Genomic DNA, 22,734 nt, shown 5'->3' on the forward strand with positions numbered 1-22,734 from the left:
GTGAAAATGTAGGTGTAAAATTTCAGGTGTTTGTGAGACCAGAATATAACTAGAACATATGTAGACTTGGTATGTGACTTTAAAAATAAATCAACAAGTGCTGAAAAGAGATCCGATTAAAGTTATCAGTTTGAAAGTGTGTTTTAAGGTAGACCTCTGCAGTCATTTGTGTGTATTTGAGAATGTAAGTGTGGTTTTGAACACTTTTGTTGCACAACTTTGTTCAGCTTTTGCCATTCTCCATTTGTTTAATTCCTTGTGTTATTCTTTAAAGGAAAATCACAAATTGCTCAGGCGATGCAGAGGATCAACAACTCTGTAAGTTGTCTTTCTATTGCCTGGTAGAAGACGTTGCTCAAAATGTGAGTGGAAAAAAATACTTATAACTCTAGTCAAGCTTTATATTTCCATTGAGTCTGTAATTTCTGGGAAGGATTTCCTAATAAAAGTTCAAGTATACATTTAGTTAATTCATAGAACCTGTGTAATAAGCCTAATTCTAGCTCTTTACTAAGGACTTTTGCTGTTATTTGCTATCGCTATGTCCGTTTGTGTTACATTGATTTAAAAATCTTCCTGCAGCCAATTCTGTGGTGCTGCCTGCTGTGTTTCTCTCTTCTGGGCCACCAGCCACTGGGGTGTTTCCTCACAAGTGTGAGGGTGCCCCACTGTGTTGTTTTCAGTTTTGATGACTGAACCTTTTACTGGCAGACACCCTGCATTGTAAGTACTTGATGGCCAGATTAGTTCTTCAAACTGATATGAACACTGGTACACATCTAACTGAGTAGCTGGGGAAAGTACTGAAGGCAGTGCAGGATTAGCTGTCTGCACTGATGCATGCTGAAAACCATAAAAATTTAGTGGAAGGGAATTCTCAGGAAAGTAGGCGTTTCAATAATGAAAAACCAAATGTGCTCAACTCATCTGAGCCAGGAGGTTTCAGCAGGCTTAATCATCAGAGATGGTGTCTGCTCTAGGGTAGGGCCTTTGCCTTCGGGAGGAGGGTAAAGCTTGTGGGGGTGATGCATGCAGAAATGCAGCACCTGTGTAAAGTATGATTTGGTTATCTTGGGTTTTTTATAACCCCATAGCAGAAGACATTAGAGATTATTGTAAGTCATTGCTACTTTTAAAAGATATTAAACTACTTTTCAGTTCTGAAGTACTATGAGTTGAGGTGAGAAAGATGCTAATGTTGCATGCTGCATCTGTCTGAGACAGATGAAGAGAAATGCAGAAGTGCAAGAGAGTTGTTCTGTATGGTCTTCATTGAAATGTTCAAAGGCTGAAGATTGAGTGAATTGATCTCTTCCATGAAGCATCATATTTTTCTGCATTTTATTTAGCAAAATAATCAAGACTAGAAAACACTACACTAATATAACTTGATAAATTTGATATCTGAATGAGAAATTATAGAGAAAATGGTGTCACAGGTCAAAATTGAGAAATCATCTACATGAAGTTAAAAAGCACATATAAGAACATAATGGCTAAGATGGAAAGCACCTTTTATGGTACACATAAATCTGCATGTTTGGACAGCCTTATTTCTGTCAGTGTTGGAGAGGTTACAGAACTGGCAGCTTGTCTACACTTGAAAGTCTATTTAAACTAAGATAGATTGCATTTTAAATGCAGTGTTTGTATCTAAGTAACAATTAGCCACGGACATTTCTAGTTCCAAATATAAGGGTTATATGTCTATGCATTTTAATCCCTTTCAACCTGCTATTACAGAGGGATGTCTAGTGAAATACGTCATTCAAAGATATATATTCAATACTTAAGGGTTAGCAGATTTATAAGTACCTGAAGAACAACTGAGGGTAAAGTGGTGCAAATTATCAGGACTTTCTGCTGTAGCTGCAGAAATGAAATCCCAAATAATGGTGAGGGCTCCTTGTGACCTGTCTGCTCAAACTTATGTTTTCTGTGTCCATAGCCTGACTTTCAGACTCCTCCACTCACGTATTTTGGAATTGGCAACAATCAAATAGGTCTCTAGAAAAAACTTCTGATAAGGGTGCATTGGGTGTGCCTGCACTGCCCAGTTCCCCTGCTCTCTCACAAGTCCACTTCCACTGGTTCTCTGCAGGGCTGGGGTCTGTGCTACCCTTGAGATCCCAGCTAGGTGCTTCCCCAGGCAAAAGCCAGATGCAGACCAGGTAAACCTGATCTCAAGGTAATAGGCATACAAAATAACTTAATCATATTAGATATTCATCACACACTGTCATAGTTTGAAATTGGCTCCCCCTGAGAGTTCGGGGGCTCAGAGGTGACTGGGTGCCAGGGCAGTGTTCCCTGGAGAGCCAGTCACCGCTCATCTTCTTCGCTTCTGCTAAAAATCAGATATACACAGCACCAGAAGCTGTTGGCAGTCCTTCTGTTGGTGTCTGCTGTGTGTAGGTGGAGAAGGCCAGGGGGTGGCTGGGCTCCTTCTTCTCCCCCCTCCGGGGGGGAGGGGAGCCCTGCGGCCCCCCAGCTCTGCCTAGGCCAGAGTTAGAGGCAGCATCTAGAGTGTGTGCTGTGAAGGAAGAGATTCACAGCACCTGAGCTAAGAGGAGAGAGGCAGGCTCTGCAGCCAAGCCCTCTTCCCCCTCCTTCCTGCAGTTAAGCTGTGGAGGGGGGCTTTTCCTTTCCCTCCGCTGTAAAGTGGAGGAGAGGCTCAGCATTGAAGCTGAGCCAAAAGACAGGCTGGAGGAGGAGGCTCGGCACTTGGGAGAAGAATCCCAGGCAAAACTGGAGATGGGCCAAGAGCTCAGGAGTTGCCCTGCTGAAGCTGATCGGGGACAGCTGAAAACTGACTCAGAGGACGCTTGATAAGCTGAACTACACTGCAGCAGCCTAAGAACCAAGGTGTGAGACTGAGAAAGAGAGATCACACAGCAGACCAAGGAGAAAGGACTCAAAGCTATCTTCTTGGACTTCGTAAGGAGGAAAAACTTCCACAAGCAGCTGGAGTTTGGTGAGGGGGGAGCGTTCAGGCCCAGAACACTCCCACGAGGGAGAGACTGGTTACTTCCCAGCCTGAAAAGGCTTCTCCTGGACTAAAGTTAAAGGGAGGGACTTAAAGGACTGATAGAAGTGTAATATATATATATATAGCTGCTTTTAGTTTGTATAGTATTTATTTGTGTAAATAAATGTATATACTTCCCCCTTCCCCTATAGAAGCCTCACCTGAAAGTTTCTCTCCAGTGTTGGGAAAAATTGTGGGAAGGGGTGGGGGGAAGCCTGGAAATTGGATTCTGGATTCCTAATGTGGCTCAAACTGCCACACACACCTATAAAACTTAGGGTAAAGAAAGAATACCCTTAATTCTGACTTTTTGCTCAGTTGCCAAAAGATATAACTTATAGCTACATACAACACTGTTTATATATGTGCTTGAAATGGTCTATAGAATCATTTCCATCTATGAAAAATTATTTGATTAACATTTTATAAGTATTTATACATTACATTATATTAGTATTTGTGTCTATGTCTGGGGAAGAGGGATTTATGAGCATGTCGCAGAAGACCTGTGAAATACTTTAGCAAAGATAACAGCAGAAAAACTACCTCAGGCATGCAGGAATAGAAAAGATGTGAGAGCAGTGGATTAGTTTTATAATTTAATTACCTATCGAGTTAAGCTTCAATAAAATCTGGGTCTATTAAGATGTTATGGCAGGCATAAAATTAAATACAGTTCATCCAAACTTTATAACATATACTTATCTTTCTATTCCCTGTTTTTTGCAAGAAATCACATGAAATGAACATAAATAAATTGAAATATGAGTGTGTTGAAAAAAAACACTATTGCTGTTATAAATGTAGCCTTCTGTTTATTGATGTACTCTTCAATATTGTTTAGTTTACAGACCTGCAAAGGGGCTGGATACTAAGGTGACTGATGCTTCTTGAAATCCTTCTTGGAAGGATTTGTTAGCTCTGACTTTTACATAAAAGCTTCTGAATTACCTCTTTTTCTATTGCCATCCTGCCATTTCCTCTGCAAACCTAGGAGATGACCAAAGTGTGTTATGAAGAACTTACACATCTGCATCAGCATACAGATATGCTGATGTAGTAGTCCCGTGATGAGCACTGCAAGCAAAGGGGCGCAAGGGTAGTTTCAGTTTTTCTGGTATTTACTCTCCCATTGGGCAGTGCAAGCCCTTGGGAAAGAAGGAAAGGTTCTCCTCGGCAACACCTTGGCATGCCTTGGCAATGTGGCTCTCTATCTACATTGTGAAGATCTGTCTTTCTTCTCACAGATGTTGTATTTAGGCCTTTGACATGGTCCCCCACAACATCTTTCTCTCTAAATTTGAGAGATATGGATTTGATGGGTAGATTGTTCAGTGGATGAGGAATTTTCTGGATGGTCAAAGCCAGAGGGTAGTAGCCAATTTTCTGATGGACACTCATGGCAATAGTTGTCCCTCGAAGGTACTTACTGGGACCAGTACTGTCATCTTCAACAGTGACATGGACAGTGGGATTGAGTGCACCCCCAGCAAGTTTGCAGACACCACCAAACTGAGTGATGTGGTTGACACATGAAGGATGCCATCCAGAGGGACCTGCACAAGTTTGAGAAGTGGGCCCACAGGAAGTCCATGAGGTTTCACAAGGCCAAGTTCAAGGTCCTACACCTGAGTTGGGGCAAACTCCAGTATGCATACAAGTTACAGGATGAATGGAGTGAGAGCAGCCCTGTTGAGAAGGACTTGGGGGTGCTGGTGGATGAGAGGCTGGACATGAATCAGCAGTTTGTGCATTCACAGCCCAGAAAGCCTATAGTATCCCAAGCTGCATCAAAAGCAGTGTGGTCAGCAGGTCAAGGGAGGTGACTCTGCCCATCTGCTCTGCTCTGCTCTGTTGTGACTCCACAGTACCGTATTTAGTTCTAGGGTCCTCAGTACAGAGAAGGGCCACAAAGATGATCAGAAGGCTGGAGCACCATTCCTATGAGGAGGGGCAAAGAGAGTTGGGGCTGTTCCACCTGGAGAAGAGAAGGCTTCAGGGAGGTCTTACAGTGGCCTCCCAGTAGCTGAAGGTGGCCTATAACAAAGTGAGAAACAGACATTTTATCAGTGCCTGTTGTGATAGGACAAGGGGCAATGGTTTTAAACTGAAGGAGGTCAATTTACGTAAGATATAAGGAAGAAGTTTTTTGCAATTAGGGTGGTAAAATACTGAGTGCCCAGAGAGGTTGTAGATGCCTCATCTTTGGAAACATTCAAGGTCAAGTTGGACAGAGCTCTGAGCAATCTGAGCTACTCGAAGATGTCCCTGCTCATTGCAGGGGTGTTACACTAGATGACCTTTAAAGGTCCTTTCCAACCCAAACTGTTCTATAATTCTATGATTTTATAATTCTGTTCCATGATGTACATGGGAAGAACAGGTGTGATATCATGGGAAAACTCTGCCTGATATTTCTCACATTAGGCAATGGCCACGCAGAAGAGGTTGTTTTCTACCCTGATGACCAATATATCTCTCCAGTTTCCTATATCTCTCTAGTTTCCTATATCTCTCTAGTCCAGCCCCTTCTGCCTTTCATTTACACTGAATCTCTTATTTCATAAAGGAATTGTTACTTGGACAGGATAGGAGAACAGTGGCTGGGTTTGCTTATGATATCTTGTTTAATGTTTGCTCTCAGGTTGAAAATGTTGGACGTTGCTAATGTGCTCAGAGAGGTCTGGATGTTAATGAGTTTCTCAGCCACTTTCTGTTCTGTAGCATTCCCAGAAGTGTTAAATTTTACCATATCAGAGCTTTCCAAGTGTAGAATTATTATCACATTAGATTGCAGTAATCCAAAAAGAAGTAGTCAAAAAATGCTTTCCATTAACAATAGGTTTTAGAAAAGTCTGCAATATCTCTGTATTGCAGGAAGCAATAGAATTTATCTTCTATTTGGTATGCCTTTCTGTGGTACCAAAGGTGCTCCTTCACAAGAGACAAAGAACTAGATATGAATACTGATCGTGCAGTGATCATACTTCCAGGACAAAGTTTAAATATGAAAGTGGCAGCTCCATCTTTTAAATCTAGCAAAGTGGGAACCTAAATTCTAGTGGGATTGCTACATCTTTGCATCTCCTAATAGGCCTCAGATTGTAGAAGAGCTGAGCTGAGCACTTGCTTTTTCTGACAGGAAAAGGATAAGAGATTTCAACTCTGACTTTTTCACTGAATTGGCAAGCCCCCCAAACTACATAAAAACCCATCATATCCCTAATCTTTCACTATATTTTTAACCATTGTTGTCAGAATGTCTGAAAAGAAAACTTTTCAGAATTTTCTTCTTTACTTCCCAACCCTTCACCATTTATGCTTACCAAAAACTGATGGAGGCTGCTGGGAATACAAAGAAAACTCCTTGCTTCAGTTTCCTCAGATTTACACTCAATAGCCTCAAAATCACAACAGTATTACTTATAGGTAAGAAATATTCATTAAAAATAAAATTAAAAGTGTTTAAATGATCTAACCATGTCATGATAATGTCCTCTCCACCAGTTTCCTCACTGTGACTGACAGAAGTTCATATTCTTGCACTCACTTTCTGCCAATACAGACGACTAGGCAAGGCACAAGGCCATGGAAATCAGGCCTGTGATAAAAGGTTGGTGTGTATTAAACGCTGCACTAGAAAACAACTCTCGTCCCTAAGGTACTGTTTGCAGAAGGCAGCAATGATAGAGCTCATCTCAGAGACAGGAAGCTCTGTGCAAGCTAGAAGACACATTGCGCTCACTATTTTTAGTTTATTAAAGCTATCTGTTAGGTTTCTTCATTGTCTTCATCTCTCTAGCATCATCAGAGAATTATTACCCAAAGAAGGGCAGCATGCTAGGATTACTCTGTCTTCATTGTCCCTAGTACACATGTCCCTAGCATATTTTGTTTTATTACAGATGCTTAATGCAAAATGGATGTGAAAAACTCAAGGTAATGCTGAGTTTGGTACCTTTCCAAGAAACTTTCCTGATCTTCAAGGGTAAAAAAACCTATCAGTATGTCTTGAGAGGGTGTGGGATAGGGGAAAGCCATGGTCTTGGGAGTTGTGAGTTCTTGTTTCTGATTTGAGTCTTTTGCTTTCTTTTAACTATGAACTCCAAAAGCTTAATCACTGGATATGATTACCTTTATAACTGAGCAAAGTTAACATGCTGTACATCTTTTAAGGTGTATGCTATTTTAAGTCAAATTTTTTTTCTACCTATTTAATTTTGCCTCATTTACAGAAGCTTGGAAAAGAAGTTTCAGCTAATTATACTTACTTACTCAGGTTCCATTTCACTATCAATAGCAAGGGTTTTTTCCTCCTTTCATGAAACAAATACATTAAGAGCTCAAGCAAGAGATGTTTAAATATGTATAATTTAAACTAGTTGCTCCACCATAACCAGAAATTCATCTGCACAAATTTTGCCACAAAGTAATTAATGTCTCCTGGTGTCCTACCCTTTCTTTTCCACACACAACTCATGGTTTAATCCCTGCACCTTTGAAGTTCTATAATTTTGCCATGTACAGTGGGGTGGAACAGGTGGCTTTTCTGGTGCATGATCAGTTTTGCACTATGTTCTTGAGAGGGTGCAGTGAAGAGGAGCTGGCTGGCATGCATAAGTTCCAAAGAAACAGTAGCCTTGATCTCTTTACCCTCATTTGGAGAATTATTCAGCTTTTGCTGATGAATGTAGACACGATACTAAGGATTAATTATAGAGGGGAAAAATATGTCCATTAAGGTTAAAAGGAAATGTGAAAATGGCAGATCAATGAAACTAGCCAAGTAAATTGAAAGTGCATTTTCCAACCTGAGTTATGAGGGACTTAAACTTTACTGAGAAGTAGCTGGTTTTGTCCATAATCTGAGTAAAAACTGGTAATTACTAGCAAAATGAAAAATCACCATTGCTTTATAGGCTTTCTTTTATAATTTCTAACTTTTCCTTCGTGTAATCTTCATCCTATAAGAAAAATAGTGGGGGAAAGGGTCTTCTTTAGCTGGAGAGCTGCCATTAAGAATATCTTCATTATCTGGGAGGGCCATTTAGTGCCCAAAATGGAAATATGTTTTTCTACACTTGAATTGCTCCAGCAATATTACTTCATGTTGTTTGCATGTCTCTGAAAGAATTATTTAGTGCACACAATATTAAAACGAGCTGAATTTTGACTTGGTTTTTGTTGGTTTTTTGTTTGTTGGTTTTTTTTTTTTTTTGTCCAGGATGCACATGTTAGCACTCGTGCTCTTATAGTACAGCTTCTAACTCCTGCCACTTGCTGCTAGTGCACTGATTATGCCAGATTAATGAAATGCTTTCTAGGTCCGTTGTATCAGTAAATCAAGTGTGAATTTATTTCCCCTCTGTCAGTCTGTTGTCTGAGTGTTGGCCCCTCCTCCCCTCGCGCCGGTTTCCCTCTCCTCGCAGCGCTTTGGGAAAGAAAGTGCAGGTACCCCTCCCTTGCTTTATTTAAATTCAATCCCTTCTGCCCTGCTTTTGGCCCGGGGAAGCGCATGAGCGAGGCGGGAGGCTCGGCTGAGCCTGACTAACCTTGCTTCTCCCGGAGGCGGGCGGGAGGGAGCGTGGCCGATAGCGCCACATCCCGGTTTTCTTACGGGCTGCCCCTCTCCGCTCACCGGGGCAGCTTGCCCAGAGCCACGGGCGGATCGCCTCCACCCTTCCAGCCGCATTTGGCATGCATGAGCACTGCCATCCCCGCTCAGGAGGCTGCTGCTGGAGGAAGGAGGTTCGGCGGCTGCCGCTGCCCCCCCGCTCGCCCAGCCTTGCCCAGCCCAGCCCAGCTCAGCCCAGCCCAGCTCAGTTCAGTCAAGCCCAGTCTCTGCCCTGCGGCACCGCGGGCCCGGGCGGGACGCGCCCATCGTGGGATGCCCGCGCCCCGGAGGGCGGATTCCGCGGTAGGCGCTGTCAGGTCTGCGATTGATCTCCCGGTGGGATTTGTGGACAGTCATGAATCAGACCGATGCTCCCCGGCCACTCAACTGGACCATCCGGAAGCTGTGCCATGCCGCCTTCCTCCCCTCGGTCAGGCTCCTTAAGGTACGGCGAGAGCCCTCTTTGCGTTCGGGAACTGGTGTCTGCCGCTCAGCACCTGTCTGCAGGACTGCAGAGGCTGTTGCTGGAAAGTTGACTCAGAAATAGTCCCAACTTTAGTATTAATTACCTTCCCTGCTACCTTTGAAATCGCTTGTGAGCACCTGAAGATACCAATATTGTTTGTCGGTAGTCTGTTCAGCATGTTTGGCTCTCGAGAAAGGTCTGTAAGAGGGGTAAAAAGGAAAAGAGGGATGATGGATATCTGTGCTGCTATTTGCCTTATCTTAAAAAAATCAAGATGTGAACTTCTAGGGATGAAGAAGGTGTCTGTTTCTAAGGCGTGTTCCTTTGTGAGCAGTCCTCTGCTATCTGTTCTTTGGGTTATGTAGTCCCTAAGAAATACCTGAAGGTCCAGTACTACTCAGACCAATTTGTAAGTGGAGCAATATGTCAGTGGAAAAAAATTATCTTGGCTTGCTGAAAGCTGTACATGGGAATAAGGTCAGTTAAAGACTGGCAGTGCAGACAGCATCAGTGAAACTACCTGATTTTTTATTTGTTTAAACCAAGTGTTAGAGTTTTGATGGTGCTTTTGAAAGTGTTTTTAAATGTGCCTTCCTAGGAAATAATTATTTTCTATTTGAAAAAATTATTTGGGATTATATACTGTGGAGGGCTCTTAATCACAGCATGCAGAGTACCACTACTACTGCACACCCCACTGAAGCTGTTTTAGAGGCATTTGTAGCTGGAAAACAAAATATCTTGAATCAACTTTTTGATGAAAAAAGGTTACATTAAGCTGAAAAGTCTTCTTTTGTATTGGAACATCTAAATTAATTGGATAGTACAATGAAATTTTAAACAATGTAGTAATTTCCCTGTAGGCTTTATTTTATAAAATATTAGACTCATTACACTATTTATCTCATTTCATCTTAGGATTTGATAGTTTGGCTTTGAAATTAATATACAGCCAAATAAAATGTGTTTATTCTAACAGTGTATTAACATTTGATATAACCATCTGATTTTATGTGAGTAGCTTGGAAATTAGGTCAGTTCTTACTACTGTAACATGCTTGAACAGTGTAGTGTATGACAGTGCACTTAGCAGGCATCTGTTGTATGTATAATTATTGTATATGTGATGCACAAGTGACCATCCTGTATATTGTAAAGGTATTTGTCACATCCCTGCAGGAACAGGTTACAGTATCAAAATATTTCTGTTTCCAAACCAGATGTATGGCTGCTGGGAGCAGCTCCAAAGAACAAAAGAAAGACAAAAGTTAGATTGCTGAAAATTTCAAAATATAACTAATACAGAACAAATCAGAGGGTGGTGTTGATTGTTCTGTAAAGGCTTCCCCCAGCCCCAGAAGCACACATGAGAATATACAAACTCTACAAGTCAGATACCTTTAGGAAAACATAATTTTGCCCAGATGTGAGAGCTCAGATGTGGGGAATTTTACCATCATTCTCAAAACCGGTGGGTCGGGGGGTGAGCAGAGTAATCTGCAGTATTTGGTTTTTGGCAGGTAAATGTCGCCCCATGTGTGTGGTTTCTCTTCATTGCATATTTTAAGGATGAACATTGAGATTAATTATTAAAAGAACTGACTAAAAATGATTTTCTGAGGCTACGGCTATAATCTGTTAGGAATAGATAGTGAGTGGACCCGGCGGAGTTAACAACAGCAGGGAAAATAACCAGAGATAAGCAACCTCTGCACGGAGGGGTGTGTGAGGTGTGGGAGAGACCAAGCCAAAGGAGGTGGGACTCTGGCTCCTTCCTCAGCTCATGAGCAGAGCTGGTTGATTGGAGAGGGAAATGCATACATCAGCATCTTCTAGGCTCCCAGAGAGCTTAAAATTTTGCTTCTTATCTTTGTCTTTTATTATTTAGTGTGTTTAAAGCAAGCGATTGACATAAGAACAGGGCCCCATTGACTTAATTCCAACAGCCAACCTGAAGAAATTCTTCATCAAGGGAAGACTAATAACAGCAGCATTAAATTACCAGAGAATTAGTATAAATATTTTCCTGTTTTTCCTCAGGAAAATTGAAAATTTTTATATATAGGAAGTATTCTTTTCTCTTTTGTATCTTTCTCCAAAAAATAAAGAAGACAACTTTTTTTTTCTTTTTCTAAATGAAAAGTGCTCCTGTAAATCCAAGCGCATTGGAAAGGCAAGTGTAATAATTTAAGCTCATTTTTTTAGTTGCCCAGTTTCCAATTGGATTAATTAGTCTTAAGGACTAATGCGATATTGTTTTTAAGTAAACATTTACTAGACTCTTTTCTATATATCTTTTTTCTTCAGAGAATGCCCTCCATTAACAGAATAAACTTTGCAAAACCTGATATGTTATGGCATATTTTTATTATTATATGCTTTTCTATCATTGCCAAACTCTATTTCAGTGTGCAATGTAAATTTATTAAGAGTACAAAAATATCAGATATTGTTCTGTCTTTGTCTTTTCTATACTTTATTTTAATCTACCAGAGCATAAAAGCTGAATGACACCATTAAGTTCAAGGATATACCTCATTCTTAAGAATGAGGGATAGCAGAGATTTCCTGGGTTATACAAAGAATCACTGTGGCATACTTGGACCTTTGTAATAGAAAACATGAACTTTTCAATTAATTCTGTGTCTTCTCAATGAGGCGTTTAAAGTTCTTATTCTGTGGATACAATTTTAAATGTAACATCAGTGCTTTCACACTAGAATCTGGGACTTGCATGGAGGCAAGGCTCTTTGTGTTACTAACAGATCTATCAGATTGTCTTGAAATTACTGGTTTTAAATATATACTAAAAAGAGTTATTCAGCAGGTAGGTTATGCTCTTGTTCCATCCTGTTGAATTGGTGTGCACTGCTGTGTTACCTGAATTAACATTTGATAGAGCTCTGGCCACAGTAGTCTTGTATAATTTAGATAAGATAGATCACCTGTAGATGTTGTCCAGTTTTGGTCCCTGTGCTTTTCTTCCAGGCATGTGTTCCTGTTCTAACCCACTTCACTAATATCCTGCTCTGTAGGTGTGGTTCTGTAATCCTGTTTTCTCAGTTTTTCATTTTCTGACAGGCACACAGAGTACTAGAAGCTGTATTTGAAGTACAGATTGAAACAAATTATTAGACAAGATTTTTGCCACTTACATAAAAATCTCATTTTTCCTTCTAATAATTATTTTCTCTAGCCCATTCCATGCTGATACTTTTTGTAGTTGTTTCAATATGCTTAAACACATGCTAGCACACTGTCTAATGCCTTCCTATCTGAAGTAAGGAGTAAGAAGCATATATAAGCACATATGCAGAGGTGGCTTTGTGCAGAACCATCATTCTTCTGAGATGATCAGGTTAGTTTTAGAGAAAATGGACATTTTAGAACAATGTTGTGTGCTCTTAAAAATGAATGAATGTCATCATACTGAAGATTTCACTAAAAGGACCCCATGCCCTAGAAGAGACTGCAGATGTTGCACTTCTGCTTGACACAGAGATAATACATGCCATGCAATCAAGAAATGGTCAATATGTTAAAGAAAAATAAATAAATAAACTGAGAGTAGACAGATAACTGAAAAATAAAAGGTCCATAATGTGCAACACCAGAGGCTTATAGATGAGCAAGTGTACAACATTTGAAAAACAACAAATTACCCAACCTTCTTTTTTTTTTCTTAATAAAACTACTAAATTTTTTCATAATGAATTTGACTTGCATGTCAGTAAGTAAGCTTGTAAGACAGGAAGTTTGGAAGGGCCAGAGGAAAGGAAACTGAGTGAATCAGAAGAAACAATGGAGGAAATCCTTGGATGTTTTCTTGCCAGCATACCACTCAGTAAAAATGCCAACTCAACTATACCAAATAAAGAGTAGCCTAACCTAGCTCTCTGAACTGGTGGAAGTTTAAAGAGATCAGACATTAAATTTCTTATCAAATGAGAAACTAGATTTTCTTTTTGTTAGTTATTTTTATTTCATTGCCCTACCAAGAATGTATAAGGTAACCCAAAAGAAAACTAAAAAGCTGAATAATAGCTCATTAGAATGAGACACAGTGTCTTTTAATACAAACTTCTGACTGGTCTGATATATGTGGATATAGTACTAGCATCCTTGTGCTCTGTGTGGACAATATTTTTCCTACAGCAAGTTTGGTTATGTCCATAAAGAAGGTATCTACAGGAATAAAGACTGGGGAATATGTGGCAGACTTCACTAAGGTACATGGCGAAATACCACAGTGTTCAATAGCTCAAACAGCTAAAATTACATTGCTATTTGATTACCAAATACAGTTTTATTTCAGGAAAATTTAAAAAGATCTGATTTGGTAAATTGAGTGAAAAAATTGTTTCTCCATAACGGTGGAAGAATGAAGTGTGTTCTTTATAAAAAAGAAAATATTTCTACTTCTGAACCCCATACTGTGAGAAAAAGTGACTACCAGAGAGGTGAAAACTGTATCTTTTGGAGGTGATTTTATTTCTCACATGGATTGCAGAGTTCTTTTTTTTTTAAAAGGTTATTGGACTGATAGAATACTCCTATATTTCAGGAAAGATACTTTTGATAAATGATTTTTTAAAATACTTTTAAGTATATTTTGTGCCATAATTGTGAGATCGTAATGTTAGATTGTGTTATGGTCTTTAAAAACAGAAGCATAAGCTTTTTATGCTATTTATTCACTAGCAATGAGAAAATGGGCAGAAATCTAAACACAAGGGCAGTCGAAATGTGTAGGTTTTTTTGCTCTTGGCTAGTATTTTGATGTCCAGTTGGCAGTGAGGTCTTCTAGCTTATTACTGCTTAATAGGTAAGAATTCTATTATTTTAGTTAATTTACTATATCCACCTTTCAAACTGCAACGAAATGAGTCTTGACTGAAAAACTGATATTCTTGGAACGAATCCTAGTGCGTACAGTTTTCATTACCGAGGTGGTTTACTAAATGTTTTTGAAAGTAATACACACTTTACTGATAGTAAAATTAGGGTAGTAGTTTACTTGCGTCTGCACTCAGCTGCTTACTGACTTAAACTGTAATAATGAATGAGCCATCCTTATACATCCTTCAGGAGAATTTGATGCATTTTGGGAAGGAATCACAGTTCAGCCCTTAAGATCAGACTGCCTGACACACAGGCATGTAGAAAATACCAGTCACTGTGACTTTTTTTTTTTTTTAATAAATTCACTAATAGAAAAACTAGTCACACCTGTAGGTATGGTTGGGATGCTGTATATGGTGTGAAATATACATGAGTTTTAGGAGTGCATATAAGTTCTATTCGGAAAGAAATTATTTGATAAACACCCTTCTTTTCCTGTCAGAAAGAAAATAGTTGTTCGCATTTGTGATACATGTTGCATGTTTCTGACTTATTTGTCATTAGAAGCCCAAAAGCCATGTTTCTAGAAAAGAAAAAGATTCAGTTTTCTGTTATCCGTTCTGCTCCTTGTGCCATCAGTTTCACCATTCAAGGATGGCAGGAGAGAGACCTGGGGCAGGGCATTACTGTGTCTTTGCAGTCTCCTGTTTTGTTGTCAATAAATTCATTTTACACCCCAAATTAGGGGAGCAATGGGTGTTGCAATGTAGCTTCACAGCCCCTTTGCACAGGTGTGCTTGCATTACTGCTGCTCAGCTGTCAGCAGTGCCTCTGGTACTTCACATTCTATAACCAAGCAATGGCAGAATGGTGAAGACACTTCACAGCTGAGGTTGAAGAACTGATAATATACCTTTTGGAGGTTGCACATTCTCAAAAGCTGCTTATTTCTTGAAGTCATGCCTCTCATCAGCAGTGAGATGAGCTGATCCTTTTCGTGCAGCAACCAGGCATGTTCACGTGTAAGGAGTTTCTGACGGATTTCTTCTGAAAGGAGAGGAAATGTGGAAGTTGATAATGATTTTTTCATTTTATATAAACAAGTAGTCACTCTGTGTGGTTAATTCTTTGGTGCAGTGTACATTTTTTATGTGATCAAAGGTGAATCAGAGAGCGTTAGCTGTTTGCTTTATTGACTGAATCTTTTCCGTGAATATGACTCAGGCTGATGACCACTGACTTTGAATAGATGTAGCACCAAATTAGTTTCCACAAAAAGAATTGTATTCCCAATTAAGAAAAAGAGAAAGTGAGAGATAAAAACAAAGTGTGGCGGTGGAAGTCATGTTTCCATGGAAGAGCCTACATGTGAAAAGTAGACACATCTTGAAGGCAGAGACTGTGATCTCCTAATGCCATGTAGAGGGAAAAATGATTTTGACTTTCAGGTTAGAAAAGATGCAAAGTTTTTTGTGTGAATGCAAACTTTCTTCTTTTAAACCAGAGAATTTTAGGGGATTAAAAAAAAGCTTTTTCTTTCTAGATATGTCACTGCCATGTGAGCGCTTTTCAAAAAAGAAGTAATAGAAAAGGTAATGCAAAATTTTCAGTCTTGATGCAGCAGCTACAGTACAAAAATACTTGGCTGTTTAAAATAAGGATCCTTCAACTGCTACAGGTTTTTATCCTCTTGCACCTCAATATTATTTTCACTGCTTTCTCTAAATCCAGCTGTTTCATCTTTACCTTCATCTTAGAAAATAGAGTGAGGTTTTGCCTTCTTCTGTGCCACATGGCAAATGGGTTACAGTGATGAAGATATCAGAGGTATCAGAGAAGTACTCCAGGATTTTCCACTTTTCCTGCACGCAGAAGGTTTTGGCTTATAAATGATCTCTGCTTCCCATGAGCCTCAGCCTTTTCAGATTTGAGTACTTAAAGAGGCAGCAAGTGGCAGCATTTCCCACTGGTCTTTAATTGATAATATATGAAATACTGCATTAAACTTGCTTGTCAGAAATTAAATGAAGTTTCATAATTTGTGACTGCATGAGAGATGATTTATGGTAATTTCCAGAGAAATAAAAATAATAAAAAGTAGCATTTTTATGTATATTAGTGGAATAGAAGAAAAAACTAAGACTTGCTCTGAACAAACACAACAAAATTGTTTAAACAATTTAAACAATTGTTTAAATTGTTTTTAAAACAATTATTGTTTTAAAAATAATTGTAAAATGCTACTAAGTATAGAAGTCATACAAGCCAGAAGTTACAGATAGAATGTTGTTTAATGTGTTAGTGTATTAAAAGCATAAGATTTTAATGTTATTCTACTATACTGTTCCTTATGTTTGAGAGGGTGCCATGTGAAAAATTCAGGGCACAAGACCACAAAGTGAAGCTGAGTAGTTTTATTCCACCTGAATTGCTAACAAGACTATGCTGCAGTGTAAAAAGAAATGCCCTGGGGGCTCTCTGGAAATTTATGTCAAAGCTGGTAATAAAGCATGAAATAAAATCACTTCATCGAAAATATCTTTCATCCACCAAGTAATATGATGACATGAAACAGTCTGACAAAGTGCTTTTAACAGTGTCAAGGAAGTTGCTGAAGAAAATATCAGTTTCTTATGATGTAATTATAACAATTATCAGGCTGACTTTACATTAGTGAGAAGATGATTGAGTGAAACATTTTTCATTTACCTTCTTCTTCACCTGTTGCTTGTAAATGCAGATGGGAGAGGTAGTATCTTACTGAGCCATCATAATTAAGATTTTAGGGAGGATGCACCACATTGTTTTGTTTCAGAAGGATGCAATTTTTTTGCCTCCCTGGTGTTTCGAATGGGCATGACATGTTGCTGCTGGGTCTATTGTAATTAAATATCACAGCTCAATTTTACAGTGCAATGGCTGGACATGCATCTTTGCATATAGCTAAAAAGAGAGACCAAAACAACAACTGGATGAACTAATTATAGGGTATCCAGAGGACCTTTCAGACTGACTTTTATATGATTATATGTAGAGTTTTCTAAGTGTCCTGAATAGCAGAAGGCATTTTCCAGATATATTCTTATTCAACTTTTGGGTTCAGTACTTCAGACTAGTATGTGATGTCTTTTGCAGGAGGCCATGTTTGATGAACAGTGTCTTTTAATGGTCGCAAATTCTGTACTATCACATTGAAACTGTGAAGATGTGCACAACCTAGCCATAATACTGCAGCTTTTCTCAGATTTTTTTTCCCCTACACTTCTGCCCACCTCTGCACTGGCCCTTTTCCTGAACTGTGTCGTTTAAAGAAGTTTTCAGGTATTTGGCTGTTTAGCCTTCAGTCACAGAAACAATAGTGGTGCCAGGTTATGATGGCAATTATGCTAACAACCAAATTTCTGTGATTCCTCAAAATGCTTCTTAAGACAAGCAGAGCGGTAGTTAAAGGTATCCCTTTTGTTTTGGATGCAGTGGCTGTGATTTTGTATTGTCTTTGATACAGCTGGTTGCAAAGTGATACTGCTTGGGAGCCATATACTTTTTTGTATTATTCAGTTCAAATCCAATTTTGTCTTCAAAAAGAATATGATGCCAATTTTTTAGGGATCCTATGCTTAATTTCTTCTGTGAGAACAGAAGAAATTGAGATACGCTATGAAAAGAGACACCCCAGAAGATACTTCCTATATCCTGCCACTAGCAGGACTAGTTCAACATGGATAATTTCTTTAGGTGTTTGTCTAAGTTCCTAAAGCCATAATGCAATAGGCAGTCTTTTACAGTGACCCTGTCTAGGCCATCAGAAATATTTTTCTGAGGTGTCTGCCTGGATCTTTCTTGCTGCACATAAAAACTGTGTTTCTTGTTTTGTCCATTATGAGCAGAGGAGACAGATGTGGCAGCTTTTTCTGCTTAAAAATTCTTGTGCTGTGTTTGGAAATTGGCTGGTTTAATAGATCAGCTCATGACGTATGCATCTTCGTCATCTTCCAATGAAGATTATTAGATTATTTATTCCCCTGTATCTGCCACAGAAGTCAGACTGATATTCCCTTGCTGCCCATTTTTTTTCTGCCTTTCTTTAGTTTTCAGATGTCTTACTGGAAAGGCCAACAGGGATGTGAGGGACTCCTGCTCAGTCTTCCATTCTAATCCTAGCTCTATAAACTAGATTGATAAGGAAACGGAAGGTGTCACAACCCTCCTTAATTTCAGTGTCCTGAAGAGACTGAATAAATTTCCATTAAATTGTCTACAATGTCTTTCTGGTTTAACTGATTTTATAAGAATGTGAGTGGACTAACAACTATCAGTCCTCAGGGAGAGTTTTGGGAGGGCTCAATCCCTTTCTATTTGCACAGCAGAAATATTCTTTTTTTCTTTGCATAAAACCAATGTTTTTTAATGGTCACATTAGCAAAGAAATTTTAAAACTCCATGTGGGGGACAATCAGCAGCTCTACTTATTAAGACACTGAGTTTCAAGCATATTCGCTACCTTTATTACATACCAATGAGGAAATTTAATGTGTAGATGCATTTCTCTGGAATAAAAAGGTGATTTTGATCCTGCTAACCCAAATGGGGGAGGAGGGGAGTTGAATAAAAAATATTTTCAGACATATCCTAGGGGGAAATTAAATGTGATCAACTTATTTTTTCTTGATTCATGCAGTTACTTAAGAACAATTTAAAGATAAAAATCTGATCTATCAAGACAAAAATATCCTGTGCAGTTCCTTATTAATGGTAACTGTGAGAACTCTAGCTTATTCAGGATGGGAATAGTAAATTGTTCAGAGGATTGCTTCGTCTTAAGAGTCTGATGACTGCTATTACTAATATCTAAGATCTAAGGATGAGGTTATTTTCTTTTAGTTGCTTTTATTTCTTAAATAGTGCAAATTTTCTGGTTTATTGATGTTCAAAAATTCATTACTAAAATATCCCATGATAAAATGGATGTCTGTAGAGTCTGAGCAAATGAGAACTACTTGCTCACCAATATTACAGTCTACCAGGGATGTGACTACAATATGAAGTCTTTAAGCAAGCACTGAAATGAGCAAATTGTTTGCATAAAATTACCTGACACGCTTAGCATCTCAGCATCATGAAATGTGTTAACACAGTTATTTTACATTAATTTATTTCCAACTCATGTGAATCCAATTGAATCAATGGAGACACTTTCACTAATTTTTAGAGGGTGTGACCCTTATTTGCCAGATAGCAGAGCTCGAAGCTTGGAGGAAAAACACTGCAATAATCTAGGGTATGTATAATGCTCACTGTGTTGTTTTGGTTCAAGATTGAGTGTATGTTCAGGTACCTCTGCTGCAAACAGTTGTGTGGATAACTAATGCTGCAGATATTTCCATATCAAATCTCATGTACTCTCCTCTTAAAGTAAATGAGGAGGGCAAACAGTTGAAACAAACTACTTAATATGATTAAATAACTATGAATAGCTGCAGAGAAGTGTGTAGAACATTTATTAATTCAATTTATTTGAAGCATAAAATAGAAATTTTAATTTTCTTTGAGCAATAAGTATACATTGCCACTATCCTTGGCAATTCTAGTCCTTGTTTGCATTGATGTAATCAGAAAATGAGATTTTATTACAGTTAAACCACATTATTCATGGAGTATTTGCTCCTAGTGCTTGGAATTGCATGATGAAGTATTCTACTTTAGCTTGTTTTTGCGGAATACACTTTATTTCAGTATCAATGTGATCACTTTATATGACATTGCTTCAAGCATTGATAATTAGCTTTTTTTGTGACAGTCATCCTAAGCCTAATTCTATTCTTAGCAGATGTTAGTAAATGCTCGTTTGAATCTCAGAGGTCATTTCATGTCAGTAAGGCAGGGATCCCAAAATCAGGGAGCTGCCAGGTATGCCCATGTCAGCTCAGCACCACAGGATTTTGGGAAGGAGCTGGGGAGCTCCAGTCCCAGCTCAGCTCTGAGCATGGACACCAGCACCCTACAGTGGGTTAAGTTGGGTGACATGGCTGTTGGACCCTAGTTCACACTTTCTTCCTTGGCCTTAGCCAAAACAAGGTTAATACTGCAACACCGTCTCAACTACGCTGACATATGTCTCTTCTCCCATAGCATTTCTACCATAATGCTGTTGAATGCACTGAATGTATATGTATAATCTAGAAAAAGATGTCTGCCAATGAAAAATCCCAGTTTGGAAGCATGCATTATATGTCATCATGAGTAAAGCTAGCATTAACATCCTCAAAGTTGCTTTTTAATGCCTTTTTTTTCTATGCTCAGAATTGATATCCCTTGAATCTAGATTGACTTTTCAGAAACCCCTGAGGCAACATACTCTGGAATTAACAGTACCAATAAACAGCAGCTCGTTTCCTGAAGCTGAGAAAATCAAAATTGCTAAGATGAGGAACTCATGATGGGTCTGTATCAAAACTGCTCCATTAAAATTTTAGCTCTTTCTAGGTTTCTTCTTCTGTGCTTCCATGATGCAATGGGCTGTGCCTCTGAATTTGACATTTGAGACCTGTCTCAGATACTCAAATCAACTGTCATTAAAGCACTTGCTTCCTGCTGTGTGGACTTCCAACTTTTCACTGTGAGGCCACAGGCAGCATAACATAATACATTTGTTTCAAAGTTAAAAAAACCCACAAAACAGGAAGATTCAGTAAAGAATGAGATACCCATAATTAATTCAGGTAGTTGATATGTGCTCCCAATACTCTGTGAATACATAAATGCTAAAACATGTGCTTAAAGCAGTGATTATTAATATACCCCACTTGTTTGGATTATGTGCATATTAGCAGATCTCTGTTTGTACTAGTTTGTTGTTTTTTAATTCCATTCATAAAAGTGGGCTATTTCAAAATAAAAAACTGAAGTAGGTTAGAAACAGAAGTATTGTTGAGACTTTATAAACATGATAAAGCAGATGAAAATAAAAAAATTAAAATTAAAACAATATCTTTGGGTTTCATGCAGAGAATAAAATACAAATATATTTTAGAATGTCACATTACTAACATCAGTTTTTTGCGGAAAGTTTATCTAATCAAGTTAATCCTTTCATTAGCTGCTGTTTTTCTGTCTGCTTCCCAATCTCATTCTAGGGAGAGCATATCACTAATTCCTGATTTGAGCTGAAATTAGTTAGCTCATCCATATGTACTCAGAATCATAAAATCATAGAATATCTGGAGTTGGAAGGGACCTATAAGAGTCATAGGATAATTGAGTCCTACTCCTGGTGCTTGCAGGACTTCCTAAAACTAAACTATATGACTAACTGATCCAGTGACCTGCTACTCTCTGCAGGAAGAACCTATTCCTAATTCTGTACTTCCCCTGGTTTACCTTCGGTCCCTTTCCTTGTGTCGTGTTACTGCTCACCAGAGAGAAGAGATCAACAACTCCTGCTCCGCTGCTGTCCTTGAGGAAGCTGTAGGCCAGGATGGGGTCACCCCTCAGCTTGCTCTTCTCCAAGCTGAACAAACCAAGTACCCTCAACTGCTCCTTCTCAATCTTGTCTCGAGGGATCTTGCCAGATCTCTTTATGTGAGGATGCTTTCCAGCCTCTTATCCCCTGGTTCATATGTATACCCAGGATCACCCTTTCTCAGATGCAGAATTCAGCACTTGCTCTTGTTAAATTTAATGTGGTTACCCAGCTCTCCAGTCTATCCAGATATCTCTATAAAGCCTCTCTATCCTTGAGGTAGTCCACAGTGCCTCCTAGTTTAATACAGTCAACAAAATTACTGAATTTACATTTGGCTGTTGCATCTAGATCATTTATAAAAACATCAAAACATTACTAGACATTTGCTGTTTTACTTTCAATGCTAGAAATAGTGGTGAAAACTGGAGTTCATGGTGGACAGCAAGGTTCAACATGAAGTAGCAATGTGTTTGTTCAGCAAAGAGGACCAGTTGCATCCTGCACTCTGTTAGGGTTGTAGGCAGCAGGGGTCAAGGGAATTGATTGAATCTAAAAGATTCTATGACTCTACAATGTTATGAAGTGATCCTTCCCCTCTATTTGTGAGACCACATCTCAGTGTGTGTCTAGTTCTGGGGTCCCTGGAACAAGAAACATATGGACATGCTGGAGTGAGTCTGGTGGAGGCCATTTAAACTGGTCAGGGAGTTTCACATATGACATGCAAAAAACAGCTGGGTTTGTTTAGCCACAGGAAGGGAAGGTAGAGGGAAAATCCTATTTCTCCCTTTCTATACCTAAAATCAGGGTACAGAGGAGACGAACCCAGAATTTTTTCAAAGATGCTGAGTGTCAGGACAAGAGTAATGGAAACAAATTGTCATCACAAGGGTGATTAAGCACTGAAACAGGTTGTATGGACCTGAGCAGCCTGATCTAACTGGAGATACCTGATGACTTGTGCTTTCCTGATTTGACTAGTTTTCAAAGCAGATCAAAGACTGTTAATATTCAAAGAAAATGTCCTTGTTTTTGCAGATATCTCTTCTGTTTTAAAATGTGGACAAAGATACATTTTTAAACACTTCAGTAGTGTAGAACAGCACTGAAACTGCTAGGCTGTTATCATAGAAGCTTCTTGAATTCAGCAGTCATCAGAAGAGTCTTCTGAAGTTATTCTCAGCGGCAGCACTTGGTGGCAGCATATCAAGGGTGAAAGGTGACAAATTTTATTCTGTAGATTTGAAACAGAGTGGTTTCTAGGTGCACATTAGATTGCAGTTGTGTTCTGGAGTTGTTTCTGCAGTAATAGCTTTACATCT

The 22,734-nt window shown here is 39.0% G+C and overlaps 1 protein-coding gene across 10 annotated transcripts in view; it reads left to right on the forward strand.

Annotated features, from left to right (window-relative positions):
• LOC135407823 (transient receptor potential cation channel subfamily M member 3) overlaps positions 1–22,734 on the forward strand; it is a 413,117-nt gene that overhangs the window by 148,475 nt on the left and 241,908 nt on the right. For 5 of the 10 annotated variants that reach the window (XM_064643196.1, XM_064643201.1, XM_064643197.1 and 2 more), the window contains exon 1: positions 8,889–9,087. The exons of the other annotated variants lie outside the window; for them this stretch is intronic. In XM_064643196.1, the coding sequence (XP_064499266.1) occupies positions 8,998–9,087 (90 nt within the window). In that variant the 5' untranslated portion in view covers positions 8,889–8,997. Of the gene's footprint in view, positions 1–8,888; positions 9,088–22,734 lie in introns of those variants that run through there. 10 annotated transcript variants of the gene reach the window in all.

Source organism: Pseudopipra pipra, chromosome Z (genome assembly GCF_036250125.1).
Source record: "Pseudopipra pipra isolate bDixPip1 chromosome Z, bDixPip1.hap1, whole genome shotgun sequence".
Lineage (NCBI taxonomy): Eukaryota > Metazoa > Chordata > Aves > Passeriformes > Pipridae > Pseudopipra > Pseudopipra pipra.